The 23,906-nt window shown below is 41.9% G+C and overlaps 1 protein-coding gene across 1 annotated transcript in view; it reads left to right on the top strand.

The window, feature by feature from the left end:
- Positions 1–3,878: 3,878 nt before the first annotated feature.
- STXBP3 (syntaxin binding protein 3) overlaps positions 3,879–23,906 on the top strand; it is a 41,670-nt gene continuing 21,642 nt past the window's right edge. Inside the window, exons 1-6 of the mRNA XM_080916065.1 lie at positions 3,879–3,986; positions 14,764–14,813; positions 15,256–15,337; positions 16,049–16,125; positions 19,401–19,479; positions 20,095–20,195. Coding sequence (XP_080772191.1) covers positions 3,938–3,986; positions 14,764–14,813; positions 15,256–15,337; positions 16,049–16,125; positions 19,401–19,479; positions 20,095–20,195 — 438 coding nt within the window. The 5' untranslated portion in view covers positions 3,879–3,937. The remainder of the gene's footprint in view (positions 3,987–14,763; positions 14,814–15,255; positions 15,338–16,048; positions 16,126–19,400; positions 19,480–20,094; positions 20,196–23,906) is intronic.

Raw genomic sequence — 23,906 nt, 5'->3', positions numbered from 1 at the left:
TGCTACCTGCCATGGTGCACCTAACATCTGGGGCTCCGCTCAGAAGCCAGGGAAGGGATTAAGGTTCACACCTGGTGCCTCCTTGAAGCAGGCATACTTGCTCCTTGCCTGTCAGTCTGCAATACCCTTTGTATCCTATCCGAAGCCCAGAACTCAAGACAAGACACCAATGCAAGACTTATGGGAAGTGAAGAAGCAATTAGAAACCATTCACATGATTGTTATAAATCTCTACCATTTTCTCAGTCTACTACCACCACAACATAAAGTTTACGCTGCATCGGACTTAAAAGATGCTTTTGTTTCCGTCCCCCTGTCAAAATTAAGTCATCTTATCATTGCATTGGAATGGGCCAACCCTGAACTGGGGATATCGGGACAATTAAACTAGACCAGACTGCCTCAAGGGTTCAAAAACTCCCCTACCATCTTTGATGAAGCACTCAGGCAGGATTTAAGTCTCTTCTGCAATAAGTACTCCCGAGCTAACCTTGCTTCGATATGTGGATGATTTATTATTGGCTGTTAAAGATGAGGAGGACTGTTTGAGAGCCACTCAAGTCCTTTTAGAAACTGTATCCCTGTTAGACTGTAGTGTTTCTAGAAAGGAAGTCCAAATTTGCCTGCTCCAGATTACCCACTTGGGATATGTGCTGAAAGCGGGGAGAAGACTGATGTCCCAAGCCTATATAGCAGCCATGATGTAAACCTCAGTTCCAACCACCAAGAAACAAGTTAGGGAGTTTTGGGCAGCTGTTGGATATTGCTGTCTTAGGATCCCTGGATTTGATGATATTGCCAAACCCTTGTGCTCTGCTATGACTGGGTCATCACCCTTTTAGATTGGATTGAGAAACTAGGCCTTTAAGAACTTAAAAGAGACACTTATATAGCCCACTACTTTAACTCCCCCTGATGTCTCCAAGCCCTTTCATCTTACATCCATGATATAAAAGGCATTTACAGGGGATTCCTGACTTAGACCCTGGGTCCCCGGAAAAGGCCAATAGCTTACATCTCAAAGAGACTGGAATCTGTAGCCTTGGGATGGCCCTCTTTGTTTAAGAGTCATCACAGCTACTGAAATTCTTACAAAAGGAGCTGATAAGCTCACAGTGGGACAGACTATAACTGTACTAGTTCTGCACACAGTGGAAATCCAGTGGATGGATGTCAAATGCTGGCTTGACTCGGCACCAAATCTGTCTTTTACATAAGGAAAGACTGACCTTTGATGAATCTTTGACCATAAATTCCACCATCCAGCTGCCAGCTGCCAGATGACCCTGAGGAGTTCATCCATGACTGCTTGGAGATGCTGGATATCATCTAAGATACTCAGCCCAACCTTGCAGACATTCCACTCACCACTAGAGATGCGGATCTCTACACAGATGGCAGCAGCTTCAGTCAAGAAGGTATCTGGAGACGGGGGTAGTCACATGCCAGAAGAAAGTAGGTCACTGGTGCACAAGCCTTGCCCAGGGAGACATCTACTCTGAAAGTAGATATAATCACTCTAACATAGGCTTTAAGATGGGCTGAAGAAAAAAAAAAAAAAAAAACGGTGAATATCTACACAGACAGCCAATATGATTTTGTCATGGCTCATGTTTAGGAACAGATATATAAAGAGAGTGGCTTATTCACCTTAGGGGAAAAAGACTACTAAAAATAAACACGACACTGTCTAGTTGCTGGAGGACATTTGGCTGCCCTCTGAGCTTGCTGTAATACAGTGGCCAGGTTTTGTACTGACCAAAAAGACAAAACCTCTTCCAGAGGTCCTGAATACAATTCCCTGCAACCACCTAGTAGTTCACAACCGTCTATAGTGGGATTTAATGGGAGGGCATTCGGGAGTACCTGCAGCTAGAGCACTTATACACATAAAATAAATTTTTTGAAGAAATCAAACTTTCTAAGGTTTGACTATCTAACATAACTTTAATCATTGTGATCTTGCTGTTGGAATTTATACCATGATTGTCCTATGGCTAACAGTTTTACTGTCTTAATTTCAAGCTATGCAAACAGAATCTAAATCCATCTTGATGGGGGAGAGTGTATGGAAGGCATCCCTGTTATAGGAAATACCCTGATACTGTCTTGCTGTGCAAACAATTGCTTTTATCCACCATGGATAGAGGGTACTTGGGATGGACTATTCTAACTGACCAACCCCAATGTGATAGTACAGGCTTCAGCATAATCAAATATTCTTTAAGAGGTTCTGATAGTGGAAATCACACATGTGCTAAAGTAAGAAGCATAAGGGAAAATTCATCAGTCACCTTGATTGAACTTAACACACACAGAGGAACCATCTGCCACCAGAAAGTCAACAAGAAAACTCTGTGTCAGATCCCTCTGACCTGTTACTAAAACATAATCTTGGTTGCCAGCAATTTACTAAAATGTGCTGTTTTAATATCTTTGAGTCTTTTTATACTATTGACAAGTATTGATGGAGAAAGAAATAAACAAAATCTCTCAAACAAATGTTGACTGACCACATGGCTAAGATGGTTCTCCCCTTCATTGTCCCTCTAATATTTCTACTGGCTACCATAATTGGGCCCTGCACCTGACAATGTGTTACCAACTTGATCACCTGTCAGATAAGCAGTGTTAGAATCATTGCCACTTGACAACTTTATTAAAGACAGTCTCCTATCAAGGATTTGACCAGGACACCTAAATCAAGACATGGGTTTGGGGGGGGGGGTTGAGGAACCTGCCTGACTCCATTTTGAAGCTAGGAGCCTTTTTGTTGTATTATTAAAAATAAATATTCAATAACTCTAAGAGTCGAGTTTCTGTTTTTAAGTTTCTGTTTCCTGAAATCTGATCTGTCACAACCCATGACCTTTACTTGTTTCTGAGAACACTTTGATGCTCGCTTATCAGTGACTACTCGATAATGACTGGTTTTTGTACTTTTGAGATTTTTCTGTACTTCCCAACTGCCCCCATTGTCTTGCTTCTGTAAACCTACCTTCATCGTCTCCTTATTTTTCTCCTTAAAAGGACTCCTTAGAAGGGACTCCCAGCACTTCTCTAACCTCTAACTGGCCAGTTCTCTGGTGCACCTGAATAAAATAAAGCTTGCTTCACTTTTGCTCTAAAATTGTGGTAGTGGCTTTATTCCTGCCTCATGGAATTAACAATGCTAGAGATAATGCTCTATAATTTAAATTATAAAATTCTTCATGGGAAGAAGAGGGTCTCTCATTTCTTAGACTTTTCTAAAACTCTAGCACAGTTCTGGGTACATTGGTGGTTACCTTACAACTTAACGTAATCAGTGATTTTCAAAAATTAGTGAAATGAAGTTGGGGGAATCCAGTTTCCATTTAATGGTTGAGCTGTCTTCTGAATAGTGTAGTATGAGTCTCTTTGCTGAACGAAACATTATTTTGTAAAGCCAAAAGTCTCTGATTGGTGGTGGCAGGATGGATCTTGAGCCTGACAAACTTAGATTCCATCCCAAGATCCACAATGTGGAAGATGAGGTCTTCTGACCTTCGCCTGCAAGCCTTGGCGTGCACACATGTATATATAGACACAAATAAATTCAACGTTGGAATACAAAAAGAAAATACCCCGTATGTATAAATGTATAACTGCATAAATTATGTTAGTCCACATATTTGCTTTCTGATGCCAAATTGGACACAGTTATGGGTTATAGCAGGCCTCCACTAGGGGGCGCCACACAGTGCACAGAATTCCGTCCTCACTACGCAGCCGCAGTCCAGGCGCTGGCTGGACGCGCCCTTGTTGATGCGCGTGACGTCACCGGAGGGCGCGGCCCGCGGAGGGGGAGGAGCCTTCCCTGCCGCGAGGGGAAGGGCCCTCCCCCGAGCGCAGCTTTTCAGGGCCAAAGTAGGTTGCGAGTGGGAGGCGGTGGCTGCGGCTCCACGGCTTGGAGAAGATGGCGCCGCCGGTGACGGAGCGGGGGCTGAAGAGCGTCGTGTGGCGGAGTGAGTGCGGAGGGGTCAGGGCTGAGGCAGGGAAGGGTCGGCCGTACCGGTGCAGTTTCCCGCTGCAGCCTTGCAGCCTCTCCGGGAGCTGCACGGGCACTTGTTGCTTTGGGACCAACTCCCTGGCTTGACTCCTTCCGGCTTGCCCAGAGAGTCGGGTTTCGTGCCAGCACCAAGGATGGGCGGGGTGACCAGACGCGGCCTTCTCCGGGGCTTTGGCCAACTCTCACCCCGTGAGGCTCTTCGGCCAAAGCCTCATCCTCAGGCGACCTAACTCGGGCCGGCTTTCCTTCCCCGGTCCCCGCGCTGTGAAGGGACAGTTCTTCCCACTGCACCCCCTCGCCACACCAGGCACGGATGTCTCCGCATCCGACACAATCTGGGCTCTGTGTTTCTCTGTCCCGCCCTCGTCCCCGTGTTTTCCGAAGCCGCTTGGTGTCCCACATTCATGTTACCACCAAGGGTTTTACTACCATGCTTTTCGGTGTTTTGCCCTTTAAAAAGTGTAAATGCAGCTTTTTAAGAGCGCCTTCTGCCACTGTTCCTAAAGATGATTTCCTTAAAAAAAAAGTTATTGAAAAAGCAACAGCGGACTGTTAAAGTCTTATCTAGTGTCCGGTCCCTGCATAGTCTGCTCCTTCACGGTTACAATTGGTCTCGTTGTTGGTTACTGGTGTTCGGTCATATCAATTATGACTTTTATTAAAATCACACCAAACCTAGGCCTGCCAGGTTAGTGGAGCAATGAAAGCAGCAAACCGGAAGGACCTTCCTTGTTTGGCATCTCTGGGTTCTAAGTAATTACAGTCTAGTAACATCTTATTAGTGTTTCTTACTCCAACTTGGTGAACAAGGAACAGAATAGAAATAAGTTAACAGAATTCTGTCTTTAAAAATTCCTTGTGTAAAATTAAAATCGAAATCAGTACAGGCATAGTGTTTACCATATAGACGGTACTAAATGGATACATAGACTTTGTGAAATACAAAATTACCCTTTAAAGTTTTAGTTTGGGGACCTGCAAGGTGGCTCAGTGGGTAAGGGTGCTTGCTGACAAGCCCAAGGACACGAATTGGATTCCCCAGGGACCCACGTGGGGTAAGGAGAGAACTGACTCTCAGATCGTCTATATTGACTCTCATACAAAAGTGATGACAAGTTATGCTGAAAAAATTATTTCTGAGTTATAAGAGCACTTTATATCAGGACTTATGAGAAAAACATACCGTAACGATGGTGATGTCAGTATCAATACGGAGAAAACTAGTCAGAAGGTCTGTATGAAGATAACAGACCCCACTTCATGTTAACTTGGGGTACCACCAGGCTTACCACATGGAGAGTAAATACAGACAGGCTGGATGAGAGGAAAAAGGTGTAAGTCTGTAAAATATTCTTTGGAACAAGTGTAACTAGAAACACACAACCAAAAGACAAGAGTAGTCCAGTGTTTATTGCATAAAACATATACACATTAAGGGGCTGAAGAAATGGCTTAACTAAAAAAAAAAATCAAAAAAAGGTCACAGTCCCATGGGCTGATGCATGGGTGAACAATGCACAAAGGGATATATATATATATATATATATATATATATGTCAATAAACATAAGTACTGTGCTGATATATTTTGTGCTACTTCATCTTGGAAACATGCTTTTAGAAAAGCCAGTCACAAAGGGCATGTATGACACCGTTCACATGAAGAACATCCAGGACAAGCAAATGTAGAGAAACAGGAACCCCTTTCTGTGTCCCCAGTTTGGAGGTTTCTCTTAAAGGGATGGGGTTCTCTTGGGTTTTGTTATTGTTGTTTTGCTTTGGTTTTAGGTTTTTTGAGACTGGTTCTTGCTGTGTATCCCTGGTTGTCTTGGAGCTGTGTAGTCTTGGGCTGGCCTTGAACTCATAGAGCACCTGCCTCTGCCTCCTGAGTCTTGTAATTTAAGGCATTCACCACCACACAGAACTTTGTTTTGTTTTTGAAACAGAGTCTCATGTGTCTTAGGCTGGCCTCAAACTCTACTTTGTAGCCAAAATGACCTTTAAACTTCTGATTTTTCTGCCTTCAACTCTGAGTGGTACAGTCATGGGTAAATCTCTCCATACCCAGTTTTATACGATGCTGCAGGTTGGACTCAGGACCTTTCAAATGCTAGGTGAGCAGTCTGCCAGCTGAGCTGTGTATGCCTCCAGCCCCGAGGAATGAGGCTCCTTTTTAGAGTAGTGTTAACGTTCTCCAAACAGCTGTGGAGATGTAGTGTAACAGATGCATGACAGAATAAACTGGAAACCATTAGAGTGTATACTTTTGAGTGAGTGATTTCCGTAGTTCGCCATTTATTTGTTGCTAATGCTATTAGACCTAAGGGTCAGGCATGGTGGCAAGTGCCCTATCATCCCAGCACTTGGAGGTGGAAGTACACTTGTCAGTTCAGCTACGTAGCGAGTTTGAAGCCAGTCTGAACTTTGAGACCTTGTCCCAAATAAAATCTATACCTAAGATTTACACCCAGCACAGAAAGAGTTAATGTTTGACCTGTCTGTGGCTTCTGTAAAATTTAAACCCTCATTTAGGATCTTAGTTTATACACAGTATATTGCATTAGCCTCATAACAAACCTCCAGAGCTCTTCTCTTTCTTTCCAGTCCACGCAGCAGATAGCTGCCAAGGATAATCTCTCTCCATCGCTGATTTGAAGACCTGCAGAGGCACCCAGTGTTACTGACTGTTGCCTGGCTCCAGTCTCCATTGTAGAATATGGATTTCCCCAGTGCCCGGACTGTTTATTTCCACTGCCGTATTTTATCTTCCTTTCCTATCTTGACGGCCCATTCCTCTGTCTGTTGACCCCTTTCCCTAACTCTTTCCCTACTCAGATTTTAGCCTTCAAGCCTTCGTTCAGAAGGACAGGCTTTTTTCATGCACCTTCCTCTGCTTTACCATTTAGTTTGCCGTTCCCACTACTGCCCAGGAGAAGTCCCTTTTGCTTTGCTTTTTTATTTGTTTCCCTTTGTTTTGTTTTCAGACAAGTGTCACTTTTTAGCCCAAGGTGGCCTAGAATTTGCAGTAGCTCTCCTGTACTCTGAGTGCTGGGGCTACAAGCAGGAGCCACCATTTACAGTTAGGAGTCTCTTGAGAAGCTTTTAGATGTAGGTCCACCGTTTTGTTTTACGAGCTTCTAAATTTATGCGTGTGTGTGCGCGTGTGTGCGTGCGTGCATGCGTGTGTGTGTGTGTGTGCATGCTTGCAAAGGCCAGAGGTAGATATCAGATGTCTTTTGCTAATGCTCTCTACCTTATGATTTGAAGTCTCTCGCTGATCTGGAGTTCCCGTGGCTAGGCTGGCTGATTGGCTCTAAAGAGCCACTTGTTTCTGCCTCTCTAGAACTGAGGATTCAGATGTGCTTTATCAGACTTGATTTTTTACAGGTGCTTGATGGATCTAAACTCCTTATGCTTTTGGTAACTCCTAGGGCTGTAAGTTCATACAGGCCCTGGTGATATAGGACGTGATGTTGGGGTTGTTTGTTTGTTTTGTTTTATTATTTTAAATTATTTTACAGTCTTTCATAAACTTTCTCCTGTTTCTACTGAAAAGACCCCATTTGTACAGCACTGAATTCCTATAGGAAAGTTCCCAGTATTCAAAGTTCTTCAAGTACTCAAGTGGGGACTGATAGAACAAGAGGAGAAGAGTAAGCACCATCATTCCAGTCTACGCAGGAAGAGAGAATCCACTTCAGACCTCCTCTAAGGAAAATGAGAGGATGAGGTGACGGTTGATAAGGGGCCTGTCTCTCAAGCGTGAGGACCTAAGTTTGAATCTCCAGTACTGACATAAAAGGCAGGCACGGCAGTGTGGTCAGCGGTCTAGACAGATAGAGAGATCAACTTGCCCGGTCCTGTGTTGAACACTGAGGCTGGGTGTGATGGAGGAAGACACTCAGTGTTGATTTGTAACCTCCTTGCACGTGTGCACACACCCACATGAGCTCTTACGTACACCACATGTAGTGCAGTAGAGAATCATTCATTCAAGATGACTTTTCCCCTTCTCAAACAGCAGACACAGGCACTTTTGCAGTCTCTTAATGCTAAAAGAAAACCATTTCTTGCTCCTATTTTTAGGCGAAATGAGCTTTAAAATTTAATAAGGTGTAATGGTAAGTTATACTATACTAATGTTAAGTGTATGCTTAGATGGTGTCAATCTATAGAGTGTGTGTAGAAACTCATGGTTTCCCAGCCCAGACCCCTCTTCTCCCTGAGGGAACACTGTTCTGACCTACATTATCATCCAATAAGTTGTGTTTTTCATCTGTACACTCATGTTTCAGAGAGCATCCTTGAAACGCTAGATTTTCATATGTGGACATGTGCTTTTTCTGCTTTTGCATTTGTGTTTGCTGTTTGTGTGTGTGTGTGTGTGTGTGTGTGTGTCTGTCTGTCTGTCTGTCTGTCTGTCTGTCAGGGGCTGATTGGAAACTAACCCAGGGCTTTCGATGTGCTAGGCAAGAAGGCCTCTATCACGGGACACTGTCGTAGAAGCCCTGCCTTTGTATTTAGTTCTTGCAGCGGTCCTTGATTTTCATAGGTTCTGCTTTCACATACCATTAAACATGTGTGATTGAAGAAAATATCAGCTAGACATGTATAGAGGATGCCTAAAATTGATTAATAAAAGATAATGTTCCATTAGAAAGTGAGCAGAGGAAACTAAGAGGCAGCCTGCAGATGGGATAGTCTGGTTGTGACTCGGAGAAATACAAGTTCAGACCAGTTTTTTCCTTAACCTGTCACACTGACAGAATGGGGAGGGAGCAGTGGGAAAGCTGCTGGTGGGAACATGTCTTAAGGCTGGTGGGAAACTGCTGGTGATAGTTAATGAGACAGCAGACAGAACAGTGTGATCTCAGCAGTCCCACTGTGGGCCTTCTGTAAGTAAAGGGGATATAAGTATACTGTTGCAGTAAATATTAAAAAATAAAAAATGGTTTATGTCTCTGTCGGCCCTGAGGTCTCACTCCTTAGGCCCGGCCCTGATACGGAGCCTCGCGCACCTGGTTCCTCCGTTCTCACAACTCTTCCCTTGGCGGTTTACTACCGCCTGTAAGATTGCCTCTGTCCCGGGTGTTTCTGTACCCCAAAATCCCACATACACAACTCTAACTCCCGATAGATTTTCATACAGGTTTATATATTCAACTCTCAATCCACAAACCCTCTGTACAACAAGATTACATTAAATAGACAAAGATACAAACTGCCCTTCTATATGAGATACTAGACCTATAAAATCCTTAATGTTCATAGCTATTTAATGCCAATCAATATCACCTGGGTCTACCTGGTCCTTGGGAACCTCCATCTTGCCACCTCTCCTCATCCTCTCTGACCTCCTCAGACCTCTCAGCCCTCTCCACCTCCCTCGCCCCGTCCAGTCACTGGCTTTCTTTTATTTTACTAATTAAAATTGGAAGGTTCAGTTGGAGTCATGTGACTAGGCAGCCCTTCTTGGGGAAGTGGGATTAACGTTAAAATACAAACAGCTTCAGGACAATCTACAGTATACAAGCATACTTAAAATATTTTCTCAAAAGATCTTTAAACTATTTTTTAAAATTTTTTGTGTACATGCACATATACCTGTGCATACACTGGCACAATGGAAGTCAGAAGACAGCTTGCAGTTTTTCGGGGGTCACGGGGATAGAACTCAGGTCATTAGGTTTGACAGCAGGTACTTTACCCACTGGGCAATCTTACCCACCCCATAAGGTTCTGAATCTTGTTTGTTTGTTTCTCTATATAGCCTTGGCTGTCCTGGAATTCTGTAGACAAGGCGGGTCTCAAACTCATAGAGATCCTCCTGCCTCTGCTCCCTGAGTGCTGGGACTTAACAACACTTGGTTGAAGAACTGTTATAAGCAATTCTGCAAAGAAACATTTCATTCAATTTTGACATGGAGTCAGTGGGGAATAGTGTCACCAAGAACATGGGTCTTGGCCGGACCCTAACTCCTGGGTTATGGCTAAAGGTGGCGGCTCGTGCCTTTGCTCCCAGCACTTGAGAGGAGATAAAGAGAAGGTGAATGAGAGTAGTAGTGAGTTAGGAGCCACAGTCACCCTAAACTGGCATTCTGGTCCAGGAGACTAAATAGTGATGTTGCTGTTTATTAAAAAAAAAGGAGGGATGGGTCTGAGGGGGGAAGCAGTTCAGAGTTACAGTACGGTGGTTTTAAGTGGTAGCTTGAGTGTCATAGGCATTTGGAGATAAAAGGTTTGTTTACAAAGTAGAAAAAGCTGAGTTAAAGATGAGGATTTAGGTCACTTTGCATGGTAGTCACGGAGCCATGGATTAAGAGGAAGCACTGCTTGTGTCCCTGATCATACTGCCTGCGTTTTTACATTGTCATTACAGTATGCATGTTTCCTCTTGTACCTCAGAGACACCAGTGAGAACGGGTGGGTAGCTGGTACTAGTGGGCTGCTGTTGGGATAGCATTTGGGCTGGCGAAAGACCAGCTTACAGAATAGGTAGATGCTGGTCAGTGGGAGTGAATGTCTTGAATGGTAGTGTTTAGATTTCCTCAGAGGGCCTTTTCAGATAGGTTATGTTTCAGGAAGGTGACTAACGGGTGTGAGGAATTGAGGGTGGAGGTAGAAAACAGCAAAGCCAGATAGGAGAGTATTGCAGTAGCTCAGTGAAAGGTGTTAGGAATTGGGGTATTATTGTTGTCAGTGGCCCCCAAAATAGTGGCCAGAAGCCAGAGAACAATCAATAATGCCTAATGATTGATTGTGGGACAAGGAGAAAAGAACCACATGCCTGTGGCTAAGAAGAAATGCTGTCTAGAGCTGTGACTACATGAGGTGTGTATCGTGTGGCAGAGTGAAGTAAGTCCATGAGCAGTGGTCTGTAAGACCGTTAAACTGAAGGGCTGAACTGATGGGGGAGACTGGAGTACTGAGCATCTCTGAGGAGGAGGCAGAGCAAAGGTAAAGAATGGAGTTTGGGGTCCAGTTTCCGTTGCTGAAGCAAAGGTTAAGGGATTTTCATTGTATTAGTGTATGAAGGACCTTTACCCTATGCATAGCTGGTGAGATTTCCCCCCACTCTCAGCGTAGGTGACCTGCGGCCGTGTCGCTGTTGATGAATGTTCCTGATCTCTCCATCCACAGCTCATTATTTAGTATTTACTTTTAAGATGTTGACATGTTTAGCACCAGACTGTACTTTCTACACAGTAAAACTATGTGAGCTGGGTGAGGTAACTTAAAATTTTGTAGTTAACTGTATTAAAAATACAATAGAAGTAAATGAAATTAACTGTTACATTTTATTTAACCTGACATTCAAAATATTTCTTGTGATATGAGAAATCATAAAGTAAGGGAAAAAGAATTCTTAGGATATTTTATATCTCCCCTTTTAAAAACGTCCTAGTCTTTCTGTTTCTCGTTTTGTGCTAGGGATCAGATCTGGCTTCCCACGTGCTTGTGCTCTGCCAGTGAGTCACACCGCAGCCTTCTCTCTGTTGTGTTCTTTCTGGAGGAACATTTCAGGTGATTTTGCTTTTTCTAAGCTAGGTTTCCTGTGGCCCGGGTAGGCCTGGAATGCAAAGCAGTCCTGCTCAGCCTCCCAGGGCCAGAATTTCACAAGCGTCATCCACCACACCTGACTACTACCAGCTCTATTTCAGGGGCCTGTGGTCACGTGTGGCTGGTTCCTGTCATCCCTGGCAGTGTAATGATTAACAACGTGACTGGTGCTCCCGGAGCGCTTGTCTCTCAGAGATGAGCAGTGAGAACTGCAGTGTCTGCAGTTTTCAGCTGTGGCGGATGCCGTGAGGCTGGCTCACAAGGAAAGTGGCCTGTCAGTGTCTGAGCTCTGCCTTAAAGCAGATGAGCTTGCCCAGCGTGCCTTAGAAACCTTTGCTTTCCGGTGTAGTCACATTTAAATACTTTAGGGTTTTTAAATTGTTATTTCCCTATAACATGCACCTAGTAAACAGTATATACTTGCCTTTACTGACTTCTTTTTTCTTTTGGCGGTGGCTGGGTGGGGGTGGGGGTGTATGTACCTGTAGGCTGGGTAGAGCTGAGAGATTGACATCAGTTGTCCACCCTAGTTTTTGAGACAGGTTTTCTCACCGACCCTGCAGCTCATCCAGGCTGGCTGGCCAGGGAGCTCCAGGGATCCTCCAGACATTCCTCCACAGCTGACTGTTTTTACACAGATGCTCAGAATTAGAACCAGTGTCAGTTCCCTGTGCTTGCTCAACACACACTGACTGAGCTGTCTCCTTGGCCCCCACTGTTTTGATTAGATTTGTTGGAATCTGGGGATGGAGCTCAGATTGTCAGGTGGACAAGCGCTTTACCCACTAAGCCCATCTCGCCAGCCCTAGAGCACAACTTTGTGATGAGTGTTAACTGCTTTCCCCTGGAACACTTCCAACAGCAAATATGTTGATTCTCTCCTCCTTCCTAACCAGTTCTCCAGTGCTTCAGATGCTGATGGGATACATGGCAATTCAGTTCACCCTGGCTGCTACGCCAACCTCGACAGGCTGAAGGACTCAGAGCCATGACTCGCTTCAACCCTCAGTTGAGATGCCAGTAGCTAGTAACGGAGTCCTCATGCTTCCCACTCTCCCTGGCTTGGGTCCAGTCAGGCTGCCTGTGCTCTCCCTCCCCTCAGCTCAGTAGTTCATACCTGAGTATGAACTGAGTAACTACTTCCTGTTATCAGGGTTCTTGTTGTGGAGTGGTTTTTCCTTTTGTTGTTTGTCTAAAGTATACAAATCAGCAGTCAGGTGACGGACACAGGCTGAGGTCTAGAAGGGTTTGGATCATTGGGGCTTCCCTCCCTGTGGAGCTGGGTATGTCACGTTGCCACACACGGGTGTGTTCAATGACTCAGAAACTGGGTGGATTATGGACCTTTCATTATGTAGGACTTCCTGATGAAATCTTTGGCCACTGGTAATTGAACACAATCTCTAGTCCCTGTTGCCTCCTTAGAAGTCATAGCTTGGTTCTTCTGGTGACCGACTGCTTGCTGAAGCTAGTCAAGGGTCATGTCACCAGCATCCCATAGATTCTGTCACATAAGGAATTTCAAGGATTAATAGCCAGAAGCTGGAAAGAACACAGATGTCCTTCAGTAGATGAATGGATATAAAAAATTGTGGTATATTTACACAATGGAGTACTACTGGGCTACTAGAAACAATGACTTTATGAAATTCTTAAGAAAATGGATGGAACTAGAGAATATCCTGAGTGAGGTAACCCAGTCACAAAAGAACAGACATAATATGCAGTCACTGATAATTGGATACTAACCCCAGAAATCTCTGAATACCCAAGAAACAACTCACAGATCATATAAAGCTCAAAAAAAGAAAGGCCAAAAAAAAAAAAAAAAAAATGGAAGCCTCAGTCCTTCTTAGGAAAAAAATAATAACAAGGGTATAGCACCCACTCAGAGTGGGGTACACCTAGACCTTAAATCATTAACTCAAGAGCTAAGAAGATAGCCTTGTGGCAATTTTTGGTATTTAAAAATCATTCTGTTTAATCTATACACACCAAGAAAACTGACTATTTCCATGTTATGTTTTGTTTTACATGTACTTTATGCTTATGATAACTAGCAAGATTTTAATGCATACTATCAAGCCTTTAAAAATATCAAATATTGACAAAAATATTCATATAGTTTTATGCCAAAATGCTTTTAAAAATCTGTACATGTATCTCTTTTTAAAAAAAGTTGTAAGAAAAAAAAATCACTCAGACAAACCAAAAAAAAAAAAAAAAAAAAGAAAGAAATTTCAAGGATTTTAGATTTATTTCAGGAACTAGAAACAAAGATCAGATTTTTAAAAAGATGTATTTTTACTTTTAATCATGTATGCTTGTGTGGGTGTGTACACAAAACCGTAGCTGTCTGTGCAGACCCGAGAAGGCTCAGGTTACAAGTTCATCTGAGCTACCCTACTTGCTCTCAACCACTGAGCAGTCTCTCCAGCTCCCCACATAGTTTTCATTATGTTACAGTAACACCTATTGATTGGATCATTAGAATTGTAACTTTTTAAACATGGTGTCAAAAATGTGATGGTAAATTTCCCAGAAGCATTTACTGAAGACAGAAGTATAAACAGATTAGAGTGGGACGTGATGGTACTTGGTGGTGCATGCCTGTCATTTGGGAGATGGTGGCTGGAGGGAAATTGCTTCAGGGTCATCTATAAAGGATGTCAGATGCCCTGAAATTGAAGTTAACAGTGATTATGAGCGGTCTCGTGTGGATGCACACAACTGAGCCCAGGTCCTTTGCAAGAACACCAAATGTTCTTAGCCACCAGGCCATCTCCCCAGCCCCAACCTACCTGTATTCTTCAAAGGAAGTAAATGAGGATGAGAAATGCTTATACAGATTGTCGGATGTCATTTACCCATGAGCCAGTTAAAGATCTTTCTACAGATTATTTGTTTCCTAAAATTTAAGAAGGAAAACTAAATCAGAAAATAGTTCAAAAATATTCTCTGGACATATTTATACATTTATGTTTGAGAATACATTACAGTGTAAAGGTATAGGCTAGATATTAAATATAGCTGTATACAGCTTAGTATATAGTATTCCTATAGTTTAACACATTCCAATTGCAGTTTTTTCCTCAGCCACTTTGACCCTTTTGCATAGACTAAATTTCCAGCTGATGCTTTACATTACTAAACCTTTTCTTCTTCTTTTGGCAGAAATAAAAACAACAGTGTTCGATGACTGTCGGAAGGAAGGCGAGTGGAAGGTAGGAACTGTGATCTGCTCCTGTGTGGCGGGCTGCGGCTCACTGTCCTTAGGATGCTTCCCGAGGACAGGCCTAGAACTTCACACCTTACTTTGCCACAGGCCGTGGCACCTTAAGCAAGGCACTTAAGCGTTCCTTGTTTTCTTGTCTAGAGGATGGCATGGTAGTCTGTCATATTGCAGATGCTAAATGTCTGTTATAGCAATAATTCCGTAAATGCCAATTACATTTCAGAAAATTTGGTGTTAAACATTGATATACTTAAAATGGACAAGCTCTGCTTCTATTTCTATTTTCTTTCCTGTATGAAATATTTCCATGTATGTGCATTGAGAAAGTATGCCCCCAAATCAAGCTAAAAGAGGAATCACTAAAACTTCTTTTTTTGTTAGTTCTTGGCAATCAGATGTTTATGTTCTTTCTTAATTTGCTTTGTTTTAAGATAATGCTGTTAGATGACTTCACCACCAAACTTTTGTCATCCTGCTGCAAAATGACAGATCTTCTGGAAGAGGGTGTGACGGGTAAGTGCCGCTGCTTCTCAGCTGTGAGACGTAGAAGTAAATCCAGCCTTCTCCAGAGATCCTCGGCGTAGGAGAGAGAGAGAACATGTGCACAGGTGGAAGTCACAGAACAACCTTCAGAAGTCAGTCTGTCTGTCTGCTGTGGAGTCCTAGGGGCTGAACTGAAGTCATTGGCAGGCTTTACTTGCTGAGCTATCTCACTGGCCCCAAGAATTATTAATTAAGCCTTGGGTAATCGTTTTTCAAGCTTGCTTGACAACAGATAAGGTGTTGAGAAGCATTTCAGAGAGCACAGTACTCTGGAATATTCTTGATGTCTCTTTTAGTCACCTGTGTGTGTGTCCCTGTGTTTGTATTTGCTTGAATTAGTTTGTTCCTTCTACTATGGGGGACCAGATTTAGGGCATCAGGCACTTGCTGAGCCATCTCACTGACCCCAAGAATGATTTTACTTTTTAACACTTGCATTTGATTGCTTATGTTGTATTCTGGCAGGCCTACCTATATAATGACTGTTGTCTTTTTTCTCATAATTCTACAAAAAGTCTCGTTCTTTTTTTTTTAGTACTTACTAATTTAGCAAATGAGAAAAAAGTAATCCCAATGTATATAAATGTGTTTATTATTATAATAAATGGAAAATACAATGAAGTTTATTTTAAATTATTAAACTTTGGTTCCATCAAATGATTTTCTTGTTGTTGTTCTCAGTTATAGAGAATATTTATAAGAATCGTGAACCTGTCAGACAAATGAAAGCTCTGTATTTTATCTCTCCAACACCAAAAGTGAGTATTCTTGAGAGTGAGTTTTTAGACTGTGGTATAGCTCAGTGGTAGAGTGTGTGCTTTTCATGTGCAAGACTCATTGAACCTTGACCTTAAAATTTTCTTAATTGATTAGTGTTTCTGCTCTCTCTCTCTCTCTCTTTTTTTTTTTTTTTTTTTTTTTTTGGTAAGTGCACACGTGCGCAGGTGCCCATGGAGGCCAGGAGAGGGTACTGAGTATTGGGTCCCCTGCAGCTGGAGTTCCAGGCCAGTGTGAGCTGCTCAGTGTGGGTGCCTGGGAACGGAACACAGACCCTCTGCAAGAGCAGCAGTTTGTAACTGCTGACCGTCTCTCCAGCCCTCAGCCCCTGTCTTACTTATAAAAGATTTTCTGTGTTCTAATAGTTCATTTGTAATCCCAGTAAGAATGTATAAGGGAAGATTTCTTTTCTCCTATCATGTGAAAGCAGAATTTAATGATATAAAAAGATGGTTTCTTTACAGCATTTGAGATTCACATAGGTCCTGTTGGCCCGTAATTTTGGAAGAGACAGAAATGTAGATAAAAAGGTCTTTTAAAAAGATTTTTTTAAAAATGTTTTTAAAATCTTTTAAAGAGGTTTTTTTTTTATGTTTTATGTGTATGAGTGCTTGGCCTACATAAACATATGTGCACTGTGTGCATGCTTGGTGCCCTTGAAAGCCAGAAGAGGGCATCATATCCTCTGGAACTGGAGCCACAGGCCATTGTAAGGGTCCTTCACCCCCATGGTGGGTGCTGCGTCCTCTGGATGAACTGTAAGCACCCTTGACCTTTGAGCTCCCTCTCCAGCCTAAATAAATAACTCTTTTATTTATTTTGGTGATTTTTCTAAAGTTTACATGTGTATGTATAGATTTATATGTGTATATATATGTATTTTTTATGTTGACATCTTTTTCAGTTTCTTTTCCTGACAATATGACTTGACTTGCTACTTGAGCCAAACTTCAAGTATAGTATTAGACTCATTTTTTTTTTTCTGTGTAATATCTTCTTGTTTGTTTTTTGAGACAAGCTCTCACTATGTGTCCTAGGCTAGCCTGGAAATGACTGTTTATAGTCCAGGCTGGCCTTGAACTCACAGATTCCTGATTCAGCCTCTAAAATACTAGGATTACAGGCATGAGCTCTGAGCATGCATTTTGTAACCTTTCTCTTTTTACTCCCACTTTTAACTCTGTTAGATGTTAGGAAAGCAAGCAAGCAAAAACCAATGCATAAAAATTATATTTGCATATTGACTGCTAGGAACAGAATTTTTAAATGATATTTTATAATTTATCCTTGATACAGTACTTCAAGAAAAAAATTTATGACTGGAAAAAATTGCAGCCTGAAAGCACCATGGTTAACTGAGCATGTGACTCAGGCCTTCAGTTCCAGCTCTCGGGAGGCAGGAAGAGATGGATCTCTGTGAATTTGAGGCCTACCTGGTTTACATAGCAAGTTCTAGGCCAGCCAGGTCTCTACAGTATGAGTGTCCTAGAAAAGAGAAAGAAAACCAACCCAAAACATACTACTTTTCTGTCGAAAGGATTGTGTACGTGTGTGTACACACACCTCCCTCAGTTTTTCTGTGAGGTTAATGAAGCAAAATTTGCCATATACTCTTATAATGGGACTATCAGTATAAGAAAATGGATTTGCCATTTTCAAGAAGCTTTTTAAAATGTTGTGTTTGGAGTAAGAAATAAACGGTTAAATTAAGGTGGTAAATAATCAATTAATAAAAAAAATCAATTAAGTTCTGAAAATTGATAAAAAGTCATATAAAAGACCACGTGGCCATTAAAAATAAGGCCTGTGTAATGTAATGACTCGGGAACTCAGTGACAAAAGGGACACAGCTGCATACTCAGTAGCAGAAAGTGACAGCAGCACCGACTGGGACCCTTGTGTCCACCCACAGCCGACTTCTGTCTTTTCTCTCACCTGCTGACCCTCTAAGCTGCTGTGAGCAGGTGAGACCTTGGAGTCTTTGGGAGCATCGTGAAGAACCATATTGTGAGATTTGCTTCCCTGGAGCCTGAGGGGCAGCATCAGGGTTCCCAGATGAGACTCATAGACAGCTTTCAGGTCAGCTGATGTTAGAAGGGCCTTATAGCTTTGTGTACTTGGCTTTGTGGTTTGTTCTTGGGAAGAGAAACTTTTTTGCCCTCTTACTTTTGTAGAAGTGGCTGTATTTAAGATCTTCCCACAGTTAAATCTAAGTCCCACGTGACTGATAAAGCATCCAGCCACACTCTTGAGGTCAGGCTGCCAGAGAGGAAGTCTGGTGAAAGGAAGAAAACATCCAGCTAGGGAAAGACCTGCTTGAAGAGCTTCTGCCCTGCACAGAAAAGTAGCAGGGCATGAGAGAGAGAGTAGGGTTGCTTCTGAAATGCTTCCTAGAGCTCTGTGTGGTTGCTTGCTCAAACAGCTGATGAAAGGAAAGATACACTCTTTGGAAATTTGAATGAGTGAAGGGAGAAAGTAATTAACTTGCTGTCTTCATTTTCTCATTTGAATGAGTGAATGAAACAACATGGCAGTTTCTTACCAGAATCTGTGGTTAGCATAGCTCCCGTTGATCCATAAGTTTAGAGATGGGAATGCAGATGAAACAAGTCATATAAAAGTGACTTATTTTTCTTTTGTGTGCATGTATGTTTTGCCTGCATGTATGCATGAGTACTACACATGTTCATGGTGCCTTCATATCCAGAAGAGGGCATCAAAGTCCCTGCACTAGGGGTAAGGATAGTTGTGGGTAGCCATGTGTGTGCTGGGAGCTGAACCCAGGTCTGCTCTTTACTACTAAGCAGTCTCTCCAGCCCCTCATTATCTCTCTTTTTGAACTTACCACATAAGGCACACACTGCCAACTGTTGTCTGGTACTCTTTCTCCTTGAGACATCTACCAGAGTCTAAGCCTTTACTGTACTGTCTTAGCCATTTTACCTCCTTGCTTACTAACACTCTTTTTAACACTTCTCAGTGATAAACTTTGGTAATTTTATTTCCATAGAATACTGCCAGTGCCTTGGCTTCTCAATTCCTACAATAATCTTGTCATCTGTTTCTGCCCTAGACGTCCTCGTTGCCAATAATATATCTGGGTGTTATTACCTTCTCGCCTGTTACCTTATTATGTTCCTCAGTAGCTATCACTGGCTGGGAAAGTGGTTATTTAAAAATCAGGCTATAAGTCCAGCATATTTAAATCAGTATTTAATAAAATATGTGTTGACACAACATCTCACTTCCTTTTAAGTCTGTAGATTGTTTCTTGCGAGATTTTGGAAGTAAATCTGAGAAGAAATACAAAGCAGCGTACATATACTTCACGGACTGTAAGTGCCTTTCTGAGGTCCCTGCTAACTTCAGAGTGTCTGACTTTCAGTGTATGTGTATGAATACTTTGGGATTTTAATACAAAGTCCAACTGAAGATTATTGTATTATGAGAAAGAAGCCTATGGGAAGGTACCAAAAAAACCAGCCATTTTGTTTCAATTATTTTATGGGAGAAAAATCCATCATATTTTCCTCATGGTCCACATTTTCATAGCAGAAGTGAGGAACGAAGCCCTGAGATGTTTATGTTCTATGTTGTGTGGCATAACTATATTTTAATAAGTCTGAAGCCCGGTGTGGTGGTGCACGCCTTTAATGCTAGCACTGAAGGGGCAGAGGCAGGTGAATCTCTGAGTTTAAGGCCAGCCTGTGCTACAGAACAAGTTCCAGGACAGTCAGGGCCACCCAGAGAAACCCTGTCCCAGAGAAACAACGACAAAAGATGCCCTCCATTCTCATCTGTCTCATGTCTTGTAATAGACATCCCCATCCACAGAGTAGTTTGCTTCACAAAGTCCAGACAGCTGTTATACATAAAGTGTTCTTGCATGTTGGGATGATTGTTCAGAATGAGTAAAGACTTAGATGGGTTTATGCTTTTTCCTCCCTCAGTTTGTCCTGACAGTCTCTTTAACAAGATTAAAACATCTTGCTCCAAGTCAATAAGAAGATGTAAGGAAATAAATATTTCCTTTATTCCACATGAATCTCAGGTACTGGTAACTTTTACTTTAAAATTTTTGTTCATAATGAATTTCCAGAATTAATTTTATGAGCTTGTTACTAAAGCATGGTCTGAAGGTGTTTTGTATATATTTGCTAAATTTTGTGCCGAATCTACAAGTAAACAGTCTCATGATAAATGGAGAAACATGGACAAAATTGGAATAGAATATTAATAATAGCAAGAGGAACTTGCATTTCCAATCAGCACTAAAGCCCGTGTCTGTTCAGTTCCATCACCATAGATGATGAAATTTAGATGTTTTAGCTTCTGTCATTCTTTATGATATTTAGACAAGCTTTAAAAATGAGAATATTATGTCATATACATAACTGTGGAATAAATGGTGTTCATTTGTTTTGCCTTCAGCACACTTAATAGTAATGAAGGTCATAGTAACCGCCAATAGTGTTGACTCCGTTAGATCACCTTCTGGTTGCTTTACATAAACTTAGTAATTGCATCTTTTCAGTAGTTCCAAGACTACTTCTGTTCCCGTGTTTTGTTTGTTTGTTTTGTTTTCTTCTGTTCTGTTCTGTTCTAAGACAAGGTCTCACTATGTAGCCCTGGCTGCCCTGGAACTTACTATGTAGACCAAGATGGCCTGGAACTCAGAGTCACTTACCTCTGCCTTCTGAGTGTTGGGATTAAAGGTGTGCAGCACCATGCCTGGCTTCTGTACCCATTTTAAAGGTTGGAAATTTAAGAGGCTAACTAGCTTACCCGAAGTTATACAGCCAGTGAATAATGGGCTTGTTATTCTTAGTTCTCTCTTATTTTTCTATAAGATTTTATAGAGGAATATTTGGAGATGTTTTGAAACTACCAGGTCAATATTTGGGGGAAAGAAAGATCCTAGATAAAGGAGTCCTCTTTTAAGCTTACCTGTCTGTGACAAAGACTATAATCCAAATAATAAGATCTTAACCTATTTAAATTTTCTTAAAATTCATTCTTCAGTACAGTAATTATATAAGTTTAATAAGTATATAAGTTAGTTTATATAAGATGAAAATAGGCTTCCTAAAATCATGTGTGATGTAAGCAGTAGAGTAGTAAATGCTATGGACTTTTCCAGAACATTACTTCGAGAAAGTCTTTAAAATCCTATAGTTGCTGTGTTTGCATGAAGGAACTTCATAGCAACATGACTTGAGTTGATGGCTTATGGCAGAAAATGTCTATGCATGTAAAGAAGTTCCTGGAGACTTCACTGCCAGTCTGTGAAATACGATTATTTAAGGTCCTCTCCATGTATTTTTTTGTTTTTTTTTTTTCTCCTGATTCACTTCCTTGATCTACATCTTATGAATGTCTGATTATACTTACTAAATACTATCTAAGTAATGTCCAATACCATACCTGGTTTTGCCTAGTAAGTTTAATTGATACGGAAAAATTACGGCAAGAATAAAAATATATTGGAAATTCATGTGGAAGAGTACTAAGTGCTTTAAGCTAGGAAATGTAATCATATCTTTTCAGGGCAAGGCATGATGGAACATGCCTAACGTACCAGCACTGGGGAGGCAAAAGCAATCACAAGTGTAAGGCCAGCCTGCTCCACAGACGAGGTCTATGGCAACTAGAGACTGTCTGCTAGATCACGGCAGTCTTCTCATTTCAGAACTATGAGAGAGATACAACATAGCCAGCAGCTGTATAAGTTAGAATTAGGTTCTGAGTACAGCGGGAAAACGAAACTTTCAGTTGCCTAAACAGTGTGAGAATGTATTTCTTGTTCTACAAGAAGTCAGGTAATGGACTTTATAAGCCTTACACAGTGAATCTACAGAATTCTATTAGACAGTTCTATTCTATTAGGCAGTTCCTTTGTGAGCTAGATCACTATAAAATTCCTATTAGAAGAAGCAGGACAACAGAGGTTATGTAATAAATAGACAGAATGAAATAAGAATCTTCATTTATATGGTATTAGCTAAAATTTAGTCACTACACTAAGCACATGGGAAGTCAAATGTGTCTTAAAGGAACATGTATTGCTCTACTCCCAGTGAACGGGAGTCATTACTGTACAAAGGAGAGTATATTTGTTGAGGATACATGGCACAGTCATGCATAAATGAATATTTACTAGAAGACTGGGGAAGCGTTTGAAAATAAATACAGTTTGACATGGTAGCAATTAGGAGGCACATTCTAGGAGGTAAGAATAATCTGAATGCAAGGATGCAGAAGCAGAAAGATGTGGGCACAGTGGGAGTGTGGGTCACAAGGAGGGTAAGGTGTTCTCTAAGTTGGCTGAGACTGTATATTTCGGGGCTCCAGCTCCCTCGGGATAACAGTCACAGACGAGCTGGTGCAGAACACTTAGGACTGATCCTGAAGGCTTTAAGGAAAAGTAGAGTCTTGGAAGTCAATGTGATTCTCTAGGGTTTAATTTTATATCCTCTACATTCTGGGACCTAATGGATGTGTAACCAGGAGAAGAAAATATATTGGAACCACACCATTGTTCCTTGTTGCTCTGGCCAGTCAGTTTTGTTCTGGGAATTTGTTGGTCTTTGGCAGCTGTTGGGATTCAAACTCAGAGCCTTGAATAAACCAGACAAGCATTCCACCACTGAGTTACCGTCCCTGTCCCACCACACTCCTGTGCAAGTGTATGTATACATGTACACACAAGTGGCTCTTAGGGCTTCTTAAATTCTTACATGTTCCATCTCTTCTACAACATTCCACAGTCAAAGAGTCATGTGGGTGGGAGATAAGGTCCCTTAGGACAGTGGTTCTCTAGCTTCTTAACGCTGTGACTGACCGTTTAATACAATTCCTCGTATTGTGGTGACCCCAGCCATAACATGCTCTCTGCCACTTCATAACTATAGTTTTGCTGCTGTTATGAATTGTAAATATCTGATAGGCAGGATGGTCTTAGGCGACCCCTGTGAAAGGGTCATTTGACCCTCAGAGGAGCACAGCCTCCAGGTTGAGAACCTCTCCCACACAGAGAAATCTTTTAGGTAGAGGATAATAATATTTTGTGCTGCAGTGGGAAAGTAACTGTAAGGTGACAGATCATGTGCAGAGTGCTTGTCAGTTGGTAAGTAACACAGCAGTTGAGCCTTTGAGAGCAGACGTTGGGTTGGCACAGCTGGACTTCATCTATCTTCAGGCTGCCGCTATTGGTAGTGGGTTACATTCTGGGAGTAAATGTCTTTGAGTGAAAGGAAAAGCAGAGAAGCTTATTCACAACATATGACATAGCCTATAGTCATTACTCATCTTTTCTGCACCCAGTGCCTAGCTAAGTTGAGAAGGATTACTCTTACTATTATTATTTTCCTCCGAGACAGGGTTTCTTTGTCCTGGAACTCACTCTGTAGAACAGGTTAGACTCAAACTCAGAGACCCACCTGCCTCTGCCTCTGCCTCTGCCTCCTGAGTATGCAGTGTGCCACCCCAGCCTGGTGCTTACTCTCACTACTTTTGAAAACTCCAAACTTAGTTTACTGGGGTAAACCAAGGAACTGTAGCCACCTTCCCGTCTGTCTCTCCGACAACACAACACTGCTAGACTGCTAGCCTAGTTCTTTGCCCGCAAGTGCTTTTGTTAGTTGAGGGAGTGACTATATCTGTGAGATTTTGTTGTATTTATATTGTCTGTGTCTTTCATGGTGGCTTGTGCTTTGGGGAAGAAATTTAAAGTGTGACTCCAAGATACCTGTATGCACCTTGG

The sequence above is a fragment of the Micromys minutus genome (genome assembly GCF_963924665.1).
Source record: "Micromys minutus genome assembly, chromosome: 4".
NCBI classification, from domain to species: domain Eukaryota; kingdom Metazoa; phylum Chordata; class Mammalia; order Rodentia; family Muridae; genus Micromys; species Micromys minutus.
Note: the sequence above shows the minus strand (reverse complement) of the source record. Positions and strands in the feature narration are given on the sequence as shown.